Here is a 12360-nt window from a genome sequence, read left to right as displayed (position 1 = left end):
CTCATTATAATTAACTATGACGCATGCCAGCTTCATGCAATTGTAATTTCACAGGATCGTGAGGCTGAAACGTATACTAGTGTAATTACTAGAACCATTGAACACCAGATTGTAGCTGCAGTGCTGAGGTCCTGATCTCTTGATGCCCCATTCACTGTATGGGTCCCAAATGGGAAACCTATTCCCTAAATAGTGCATAACTTTTGACCAGAGCCATATGGGCCTTGGTGATATCTAGTGCTCTGTGGAGGGAATAGATTGCCGTTAAGGCTGCAACCACTGTCTATAGCTTTGTTTCATCTATATGTATTTTGTCTCCGCGACCTCCTATTGCCTTTGTTGAGCTATGTGTTATTTTCTAAAGTAGCTGCTGTCGAGGCTGGTGTAGCTCCAGCTCAGACTGTGTCTGTGTCTTAAGCACACAGTCAATTAGCCTGTTTTCAAGGTAGCACTGGCTAGGGGCTCCGGGAGCGTCGCTTACAGTTACTGATATTCCCACTGTCAACCTATAGAGCAATTAGTTCACCACACACGCACACACCAGGCTATCACATCTCCAAGGCTCCGCTATTTCAGCGAGTCTTCACCCACCCATGACAATACAGCAACACTTCTATTAGCCCCAACCCCCTGGGAACTTCATTAGGAGTGTGAGTGTCTGTGAGTGTTCGTGTATCACTTGTTCATCCACAGGCCTGGTACACGTTCATCTGTTCTTTTGTGCTGAATAGTGTAAAATGAACGCTGCGACCAGACCAGAGCCCTTACATTGGGGGAAAGAAGCTTTTCATCTCATCAGAGAAGTTGGTTGGTGCTCTAGTTGGGTGACTGCCTGTATGGCCCTTTGTCACTGTAATGCATGCATCCCAAATGGCGCCCTATTTCCTACATGGTGCACTTCTCTTGACCAGAGACCCCAATTGCACCCTATTCCCTATGAAGTGCAATACTTTTGACCATAGAAATATGCATTGCACATCATGGGGAATAGGGTGCCCTAGGGGCCCTGGTCAAAAGTAGTGCACTATATAAGAAATAGGTGACTATTTGGGATGCACTGCAGGGTCAGTTCCGCTGTGTTGGGGCCTCTTGCCCCAGAGAGAATCCCAGAGGGTGCCTCTGTTTGCCCCGAGAGACAGACGTGTTGCACCCCAGTTGGAAGATCCAGGGCCCCTGGCTGGCCGCTTTGATGTACTTCAAACATAGCTGCCTGTCAACGCGCACACACACACACACACACACACACACACACTATTATTTGTTATTTAAATACTTATTTTCGGTCTATTTTTAATTAATGTGGCCCAAATCAACAACTTCTATTGGAATTTGAAAGTATTTTCCAAATAGTTTCCTATAAATAGCCTAGTACTTGAAAGTATTTTCGAATGCTAATTTAAAATGACAGGCAGCTATGGGGCGTCAGGTAGCCTAGTGGTTAGAGCATTGGGCCAGTAACCGAAAGGTTGCTGGATCAAATCCCCGAGCTGACAAGGTAAAAATATGTCGTTCTTCCCCTGAACAAGGCAGTTAACCCACTGTTCCTAGGCCGTCATTGTAAATAAGAATTTCTTCTTAACTGACTTACCTAGTTAAATAAAGGTTAAATAAAATAAATAAATAAATAAAAATACATGGGCTAAATAAAGGTAAAATAAATAAGATTCTTTGAATAATGAAATCATTTATACTCATTCACTGACATATACTCTATCCCGTTGTCCGCTGACCGTGTTCCCTTTGATGCACAGGTCAAAGTAGGATGGTATTATTTATTTATGTTTTTGTTATTTCCTTGCCGTTGACAGAAAATCCTTCCATTCCATTTCAGACTGTATCATGGGTAATTTAGGCACTGTGACAGAGATCCAAGTAAATGCAAAAATAAAGGGAACACTTGAGTAAATGAGGGATACAAAGTATATTAAAATCATGTGCTTCTACACAGGCGTGGTTCCTGAGTTAATTAAGCCATTAAGGTATAAAAAATGGCCTGTTGCCCATTATTTTGATTCCTTGGCAAGATCACAGTGACTTTGAAAGAGGGGTCTCAAAGAAGCATAGGGGGTTTAAAGGGTGTGTCTGTCCCCAGATCTCAACCCAATTGAACACTTATAGGAGATTCTGGAGCGGCGCCTGAGACGGCGCCCGTTTGTTTTCATGCACCATCAACAAACCGCCAAATGACGCAATCTCTTCCAGACTACACTTTTAGAATCTATTCCAAGGTGTAATGAAGCTGTTCTGGCTCGTGGTGGCCCAATGCCCTATTAGGACACTTTATGTTGGTGTTTCCTTTATTTTGGAAGCTACCTGTACCATCCGTCCCCATTTTGACGATGGCCCATTGGAAAGGGGGATACCTAGTCAGTTGTCCAACTGATTGTGTTCAACTGAAATGTGTCTTCCGCATTTAACCCAACCCCTCTAAATCAGCCAGGTGCGGTTGGCTGCCTTAATCGACATCCACGTCTTCAGCGCCAGGGGAACAGTGGGTTAACTGCCTTGCTCAGGGGCAGAACGACAGATATTTACCTTGACAGCTCGGGGATTCAATCCAACAACCTTCCGGTTACTGGCCCAATGGTACCGCCAAAGAAGACCGATGTGCTTATAGACATGTTCCCAGTCCTATTTCTGATTCGTGGACATACTCTCTCAGCCCAGACCATGGCCCATATCCACAAAGCATCTCAGGAAAGGTCCTAGGAATCCTGTTAAAATCTGATTTAAGACACAAAAAAACTCCCAGAGTATGTTTTAGGATGATAAGACACTGTCCAAGCTCTGAGCCAGGAGTCAAATCAACTCATAAAAGTTTATCTCGGCTGGTAATCACGACAGTTTGAGGTACCGCAAAGGAAAAATAGTGATGAAGCTCATTGGCATTGTTGCAAGTGATGGGGAATAACTAATCGCAATGAGGCATCGCCAGTCACCAGATGTGAACTCTATATTATGTGAACTTAACATACAAATGAAAAAATGTATGATTTTTTTAAATTACTTTAATACATGTAATTTTGTCCTTGAAACCTTTTTAATTGAAATACTGTAGAATTCCATTCATTCCTATGGCGGACTGCTCCTACTGGGGAGTGCCAATAAAGCCTCTCAATGGCCAGTACATAGCATCAGCATTCCAGAGTTTATATACATTATTGGTTTTAAAGGTATGTCATTTTCATCGAACACAATCAAAGTTAGCATAAGCCCAAGATTCCTTTAATTGCCCAACATTAGGCTTTTTTTTTTACATAATGTTGTGCTCCAAAGGGATAACTTTAAATAAAACCACTAGACAACTAAACACCTTATTTTGTATTATTTAATTACCTACGTCATGTTAAGTATTTAGGCATATCGTGAAATTGGACTCATGAAATCATTGTCTAAAGCGCGAGAGATGCATGTCGGTCTAGATTATTTATGGATTGATCATATAGAAATATCAAAACATTCTTTTAACAACTCCAAAGCAATTGTATGTGTGTGCGGCAACCATTGACTCGCTGCATTTTTGTGTCCTAAATATCTGTCGACTGGGTGTGTGACCAAAGAGGCTTCATGCGTAGCTTTTATTTTTACCAGTAGGAGTAAAATGTCTCTTTTTATTAGCAATTATGACCAATTTTCTACTCTGAGATACTTTGTGGATACTGGCCCAATGTCGTGTCTTAAATGGCACCCTATTCCCTATTGTACTGGTTAAAAGTCATGCGCTATGTAAGAAAAAAGTAGTAACATTTTGGTACTTGAATGTCTCTGGTGCAGACCTCACCTCTCTGTGTTGTTACCAGTTGTCTGCTCTTCTGCAGGGGCTGACACTGTGTACACTTTAGCCCTAGAACCAGGGATTTTGGGGTTTCTAAACAACCAAGTGTGTGTGTGCGGTGCGTGTGTCTGTGAAAGCACTGTGTGTGTGTTGGAGCCAGCGCTAGCTGCAGGTCCAGTTTGCAGCTCTCTCGCACACACGCCCACACACATGCTCTAACAAAAAACACACACACAACCTCAGCTCCCACTGCAATGTCTCAATTAGCCAGGCCTAGTAGTGGAGCTGTCTCCTGCTTCCACTTTTATTGTGTCTGCCATGAGATGTGGGGGGTTGGAGCACTACCTGGAGAGTGGGGAGGAAGGAAAGATAGCTAGCTGTATGTGCGTTCTGTATACCTGTTTGTGTGTGTCTCTGGTAGATTTGCATCTCTCTCCCTCTGTGTCTCTCCCTCTGTGTCTCTCCCTCTGTGTCTCTCTCTGTCTCTCTCTCTGTGTCTCTCTGTGTGTGTGTTCCTGAATGTTTAACTGTGTGTGGTGTAATCTCCCGTGGCCAGATTCTGCGAGTCGACCGAAAAATCTGCTGTGTCTGAACGGGATGCATGAGATAACGAACAGCATTAGTTCTGGTTTTGGGGTTTTCATCACTGGTTATTTGGATGTATCAGGGTTGAGCGAAGGCGGTGCTTAAACTACTTTGTCTAGAGTGTTTTGCTCATGTGCACACCCTGGTGGGGGGGTGGGGGGGCTTTAGCTGAGAGTTTACTTTTGTGAGGGTGGAGACTTCATTTTTGCTCTCAATTTCTAACAAATATGAACTCAAGTTAATCACGCAGCTGACCAAATTACGCAATATTTAACTTCTGGGTTAACAGACATTGTGTGTTGGCTGTCCCCTGTAGCAGCAGCACTAACTCAGTGGATCAATAATGTATGTGTGTTTGTCAGGAAGCTCCGATCTGACACACACACTAGGCTTAATAATGTACGGGTGTTGTTTTATCAGGAAGCCCTTCAGAAGATCCGCCAGAAGAACACCATGCGCCGGGAGGTGACCGTGGAGCTCAGCAGCCAGGGCTTCTGGAAGACTGGCATCCGCTCTGACCTCTGTCAGGTAGGCAGGAGAGACGCTTTGCTGCCCCACACGCACACAATGTACACTGTACTCTCCGAGACGCAGCAAACCTACAGTGATGGGAAAAAAAGTATTTGATCCCCTGCTGATTTTGTACGTTTGGCCACTGACAAAGAAATGATCAGTCTATAATTTGAATGGTAGGTTTATTTGAACAGTGAGAGACAGAATAACAACAAAATAATCCATAATAACGCATGTCAAAAATGTTATAAATTGAGTTGCATTTTAATGAGGGAAATAAGTATTTGACCCCTCTGCAAAACATGACTTAGTACTTGGTGGCAAAACCTTTGTTGGCAATCACAGAGGTCAGACGTTTCTTGTAGTTGGCCACCAAGTTTGCACGTATCTCAGGAGGGATTTTGTCCCACTCCTCTTTGCAGATCTTCTCCAAGTCATTAAGGTTTCAAGGCTGACATTTGGCAACTCGAACCTTCAGCTCCCTCCACAGATTTTCTATCGGATTAAGGTCTGGAGACTGGCTAGGCCACTCCAGGACCTTAATGTGCTTCTTCTTGAGCCACTCCTTTATTGCTTTGGCTGTGTGTTTTGGGTCATCGTCATGCTGCAATACCCATCCACGACCCATTTTCAATGCCCTGGCTGATGGAAGGAGGTTCTCACCCAAGATTTGACGGTACATGGCCCCGTCCATCGTCCCTTTGATGCGGTGAAGTTGTCCTGTCCCCTTAGCAGAAAAACACCCCCAAAGCATAATGTTTCCACCTCCATGTTTGATGGTGGGGATGGTGTTCTTGGGGTCATAGGCAACATTCCTCCTCCTCCAAACACGGTGAGTTGAGTTGATGCCAAAGAGCTCCATTTTGGTCTCATCTGACCACAACACTTTCACCCAGTTGTCCTCTGAATCATTCAGATGATCATTGGCGAACTTCAGACGGGCATGTATATGTGCTTTCTTGAGCAGGAGGACCTTGCGGGCGCTGCAGGATTTCAGTCCTTCACGGTGTAGTGTGTTAACAATTTGGTGACTATGGTCCCAGCTGCCTTGAGATCATGGACAAGATCCTCCCGTGTAGTTCTGGGCTGATTCCTCACCGTTCTTATGATCATTGCAACTCCACGAGGTGAGATCTTGCATGGAGCCCCAGGCCGAGGGAGATTGACAGTTCTTTTGTGCTTCTTCCATTTGCGAATAATCACACCAACTGTTGTCACCTTCTCACCAAGCTGCTTGGCGATGGTCTTGTAGCCCATTCCAGCCTTGTGTCGGTCTACAATCTTGTCCCTGACATCCTTGGAGAGCTCTTTGGTCTTGGCCATGGTGGAGAGTTTGGAATCTGATTGATTGCCTCTGTGGACAGGTGTCTTTTATACAGGTAACAAGCTGAGATTAGGAGCACTCCCTTTAAGAGTATGCTCCTAATCTCAGCTCGTTATCTGTATAAAAGACACCTGGGAGCCAAAAATCTTTCTGATTGAGAGGGGGTCAAATACTTATTTCCCTCATTAAAATGCAAATCAGTTCATAACATTTTTGACATGCGTTTTTCTGTATTTTTTTGTTGTTGTTATTCTGTCTCACTGTTCAAATAAACCTACCATTAAAATTATAGACCGATCCTTTCTTTGTCAGTGGGCAAATGTACAAAATCAGCAGGGGATCAAATACTTTTTTCCCTCACTGTATGCACAGAACCACGCACAGATGCACAAACAGGGATGCACAAACAGACATAGATACACACTCTACCACCTGTTGGTTTTTCTAGCATCATACCATAACGTTAGCCACGCATAGCAAACAAAGGCACATGGCGAGCAGTTTCTTGGCCGGTAGCTAGATGCTAACACTGACGGCACATCAGCCCTCTCATTCTCACAAACGCACACCTGCCCCCACACAGACACAATCCCTCCTACCCCTACACACACACACACACACACACACACACACACACACACACACACACACACACACACACACACACACACACAGACACAGACACACACCTGCCCCCACACAATCACTCCTACCCCTACACACACCTGTCTCCACACAGACACAATCACTCCTACAGACACACATTCCTGCCTCCACACAGACTCAATCACTCCTACACACACACTCCTGTCTCCACACAGACATAATCACTCCTACACACACACTCCTGTCTCCACACAGACACAATCACTCCTACACACACACACACACACACACACACACATTCCTGCCTCCACACAGACACAATCACTCCCACACACACACACTCTTACCTCCACACAGACACAATCACTCCCACACACACACACTCTTACCTCCACACAGACACAATCACTCCTACCCCTACACACACACACACACACTCTTACACCCCTCCCCATCGTCTCCTACTGAGTACCCAGTGAGTAAATTGGTCTGGGAGTGGACCCATGCTAATGTTGTCTCAGCCACTCGAGCAGTAGCCTAATTTGAGCGAGTCTGATGGGTTGAGACACTGAGACACGGTCTTGCTTTGTTAATTGGGTGGTTAACAAGGCCTTAGAGTGGTGTAGATGTGGGCGGTGGGTAGGCAGTCGAGGGCCAGGGGTGGGCTGACTGATCAGCTCTGGGGCTATGTGGGTTAGTGGTTAGCACAGAGAGAGAGAGAGAGAGAGAGAGAGAGAAATACACACGGAGAGAGAGGGCGAAAGGAACAGAGGGAGAGGATGGAGAGAGAGAGAGCGAGCAAGCGGATAGAGAGAGAAAAAGATGGAGCAGAGGGAAAGAGAGAGAGCGAGCGACGCAGCTCATTTGACTGACCTGTAGGAGCCCCGGGCTCCCCTGGTAACACTAATTAAAACATGCAGCGCAGCCTGCTCTTACGCGGTGGTGCCGGGTTAATGGGTGTTCCACCGCTACACAACGCTCCCCCACTGGTCTCCTAGTACGGACTGATGAGACTCCCGCTAATGATAGCTCATATTGGTTACTCTCTTTCTCTCATTTACTCGCGCGGTCTCTCCCTCGCCTCTCTCCTTCTCTCTTTCTCACTCGCTCACTCCTCTCTGTCTTTGTCTTTCTGTATTTCTGTTAATTTCTGTCTTTCCTTTTATTTATTTTCTTTGACACTGGCTATGTTTCTGCACAGGCAGGTTTGTGTCAGCAGGTCCTGTTTCGTCCGTGTCAACATTTTAAATTTCCCCCACAACTCTTAATTTCTCCTCACGGCGAAGAACACATGCACACTGATTGGACTCGTGATTATTTCATCTCCCTCTCTGTCGAAGCGCCAGTTAATAATGACTGGCTGATTTGATTATGCCATGTTCTCTCTCCCTTCCCTCTTACCGTCTCTCTCCACCTCTTTTTCACTTCGTCCACTTATCTCGCTCTCTCTCTAGCATGCTATGATGTTGCCAGTGTTGACCCACCACATCCGCTACCACCAATGTCTGAAGCACCTGGACGACCTGATTGGCTACGTCTTCAAGGAGCGCTGTCTGTTACAGGTGAGAGAGACGCACGCACACAGCCAGTGTAGTCCCATCAGGGCTGAGCCTTCCAGAGCTCTCAGCATTAGCCTCAATGCTTCTTCCAGCACTATTGGAGAGCTGTCATAGAGAGACTGATACATTAGAAATGAATGTGTTGTATTTGTGCTTAAAGAAAGGGGGTGGCTGACTGTTGCCTCATGATCATACACTCAAAGCCCTCTTACCCTTTCGTTCACAGACAAATATCACACTAATTTACCACGCCTGCTTCTTTTGACCTGCTTTTTGGTGTGTCTGAAAGGGGTAGGGGGTAACAAACATGGCAAATTAAGACACCTAAAGACCTAGTCATGATTCCTGCATTTTCATGGACCCTGTAACACCTCCCTAATTAAGATGTGTGTTATTGTGCGCGCTTGCATGCATGTGTTAACCTGCAATATTGTGTGTCTGTCTGTCTGATTATGTGTGTGTGATAGGAAGTGGCCTTATCTTTGTGTGGTAGTAATGATGGCCTGTCATCATTATTGTTAAATAGAAAGCCCTGGCTGAAGGTAGAGGCCTTACACACACACACACAAACACACACACACACACACACACACACACACACACACACACACACACACACTAGTAACACCACCAGTCCATTTCCTGTATTTCCCTCTATTGTCCTGTAGGGGAGCTCTAGATTACAGGATCGTTTTCGGTTAAAGATGTAGTGACGGTTGGAGACATGCAAGCATCGTCAAGGATCTCCTGCCTGCCCCCTCGTCTTCTCTTCTGTTCTTTAAACAACCATCTCCACAGCTCAGTTTTGTCACCCCTGCTCTACATTCTCTTCTCTTCTACCACCCCCACCACTCCTCTCTTCCCTCACCCACCTCCCCCTTCTCCCCAGGAACAGAGACGGCCCAAAGGGCCTCAATAATTAAACTGTAAAACTCTACCACAGCCCCATCTCAGATGTCATCTCACTCTCTCTCTCTGTGTGTGTGTGTGTGAGTGTGTGTTTACATGCTGGTGACACGTGCAAGAGGCACCAAAGTGGATCATGTTTTCGTATGTCTAATTTCCAACATAATTAATGTAGTCTAATTTATGCTCCAATTCCTTTCATTTTTTAAATGTATTTTGTCTCTGAGACAATGATTGATCTTGCAAAAAGGGTGTCTTTGCATTGATCAAGACAACATGTTGCTGCTTATACATTTTTTATGTATTCATATAACAAAATGTTTCTGTCAAGTTTCAAACTACATCCCATTGTGCCCTGGTCAAAAGTAGTGCACTATATAAGGAATATAAGGGGATAGGGTGCCGTTTTAGACACATACAGACTTTCCGCCTGAGTTATCAAATCAAATGTATTTATAAAGCCCTTTTTCCATCAGCAGATGTCAGAGTGCTTATGAAAAAAAACCATCCTCAAACAGCAAGCAATGCAGATGTAGAAGCATGGGGGCTAGGAAAAACTCCCCAGTAAGGCAGGAACCTAGGAAGAAACCTAGAGCGGAACCAGGCTCTGAGGGGTGGCCAGTCCTCTTCTGCCTGTGCCGGTTGGAGATTATAAGAGCCATTAACCTGTTGGGGATAGGGGGCAGTATTTGCACGGCCGGATAAAAAACGTACCCGATTTAATCTGGTTACTACTCCTGCCCAGTAACTAGAATATGCATATAATTGTTTGATTTGGATAGAAAACACCCTAAAGTTTCTAAAACTGTTTGAATGGTGTCTGAGTATAACAGAACTCATTTGGCAGGCCAAAACCTGAGAAGATTCCAAACAGGAAGCGCTCTCCGACCATTTCATGGCCTTCTTGATCATCTCTAACCAAAACAGGGGATCTCTGGCATAACGTGACATTTTCTAACGCTCCCATAGGCTCTCAGAAGGCGCCAGAACAATGAATGGTGGCTTTGCAGGCCATGGCTGAAAAACATTAGCGCATTTGGATAATGGTCGATCTGAGGACAATGAGACTGGAGGCGCGTGCACGAGCCGACACCATGTTTACTTTCTCTCTCTTTGAACGAAAACAACGACTCCCGGTCGGAATATTATCGCTTTTTTACGAGAAAAATAGCATAAAAATTGATTTTAAACAGTGGTTGACATGCTTCGAAGTACGGTAATGGAATATTTTGAATTTTTTTGTCACGAAACACGTCGGGCGCGTCACCCTTCTTTACCCTTCGGATAGTGTCTTGAACGCACAAACAAAACGCCGCTATTTGGATATAACTATGGATTATTTGGAACCAAACCAACATTTGTTATTGAAGTAGAAGTCCTGGGAGTGCATTCTAACGAAGAACAGCAAAGGTAATCAAACTTTTCTAATAGTAAATCGGAGTTTGGTGAGGGCCACACTTGGTGGGTGTCAAAATAGCTAGCCTGTGATGGCCGGGCTATCTACTCAGAATATTGCAAAATGTGCTTTCACCGAAAAGCTATTTTAAAATCGGACATAGCGAGTGCATAAAGGAGTTCTGTATCTATAATTCTTAAAATAATTTATGTTTTTTGTGAACGTTTATCGGGAGTAATTTAGTAAATTCATCGGAAGTGTTCGGTGGGAATGCTAGTCACATGCTAGTCACATGCTAATGTAAAAAGCTGTTTTTTGATATAAATATGAACTTGATTGAACAAAACATGCATGCATTGTATAACATAATGTCCTAGGATTGTCATCTGATGAAGATCATCAAAGGTTAGTGCTGCATTTAGCTGTGGTTTGGGTTTATGTGACATTATATGCTAGCTTGAAAAATGGGTGTCTGATTATTTCTGGCTGGGTACTCTGCTGACATAATCTAATGTTTTGCTTTCGTTGTAAAGCCTTTTTGAAATCGGACAGTGTGGTTAGATTAACGAGAGTCTTGTCTTTAAAATGGTGTAAAATAGTCATATGTTTGAGAAATTGAAGTAATAGCATTTCTAAGGTATTTGAATATCGCGCCACGGGATTACACTGGCTGTTGAGTAGGTGGGACGCAAGCGTCCCACTGGCCCAGAGAGGTTTTAAGGCCAGATCGTTCTTCAAGATGTTCAAAGGTTCATAGATGACTAGCAGGTTTATCTATCATGATGACTCATGTTTAGCCAAAGGCTGTTGAGCAGCCAGTAGACAATGCAATGGTCAGTACATCCAAAGCCCCATAACTTCATGCAGTCAGAATTTTGACAGACTAGCATCCTCTCCAGGAACCGGTTTCGCAATAGCCATGGAATGTAGGATTCTGAGTGTTTAAAAAAAATTTTTTTTAACGATGCATCATTCCTACAACAGCCGAAGATGTAACATGCGTTTCCCAAAACACCACGCAGAGGGAACGGTCGCAAAGTGTGTCGTTGGGTCATGAGTCTATACTGATAGGATCAAATGAAAGGGAGCGCTGTTCTCTGATAGGCTCTCTCTATTCAAGTCTTTCCTTAACATATTTTAATCATTTCACAATACTGACGATGGATCAGCTCCTAGGGAGATATTACTACCTACGGCTGCAAATATTAAGGCATGCATATTCTATTGCCTACCCAATAAAAATGTACTAAATCACAGATTTGGCACATCATTGCGCACATGTTAGGCTACACATCATGAACTATACTGATACAATTACAGACAGTAGCCTACCAATAGCAAAATAGAACTCAAATGATTGAACATGACATTTATTTCAATATGATTGAAATAGGCCTATAGCTTACGATTTATTTTAATGCAATCATCTCGGTTTTCATTTGAAGCGTCTTTTTATACAGTGCTTGTTTGTATCAATGGCAAAGACAGTGCAACTTCGTATTTGTAGGCTACTTTGTTCTGAAGTTATCATGGTCACATAGAGATGGATAACCCACAACGTTTAGCGGAGATCTTCTGTGTATAAAGTGACGTGGGAGGAAAAGAAGCATCTAACGACGCTTTTAGCTGTTCAACAAGTGGTCTGAGGCAGCCGTTAGATTCCGAGTGTTTTCAAGTGTAACGTTAACTCTGAGAA

At 44.1% G+C, this 12360-nt stretch overlaps 1 protein-coding gene across 3 annotated transcripts in view; it reads left to right on the top strand.

Moving 5' to 3' along the window:
• The window catches only part of drosha (drosha ribonuclease III), a 156638-nt gene that overhangs the window by 22010 nt on the left and 122268 nt on the right, over positions 1-12360 (top strand). For all 3 annotated transcript variants that reach the window (XM_029699834.1, XM_029699814.1, XM_029699824.1), the window contains exons 16-17: positions 4781-4888; positions 8258-8365. In XM_029699834.1, the coding sequence (XP_029555694.1) occupies positions 4781-4888; positions 8258-8365 (216 nt within the window). The remainder of the gene's footprint in view (positions 1-4780; positions 4889-8257; positions 8366-12360) is intronic.

The sequence above is a fragment of the Salmo trutta genome, chromosome 2, assembly GCF_901001165.1.
Source record: "Salmo trutta chromosome 2, fSalTru1.1, whole genome shotgun sequence".
In the NCBI taxonomy this organism is placed as follows: Eukaryota; Metazoa; Chordata; class Actinopteri; order Salmoniformes; family Salmonidae; genus Salmo; species Salmo trutta.
The sequence above is the reverse complement of the archived record's forward strand: the minus strand, read 5'-3'. Positions and strand labels throughout refer to the sequence as shown.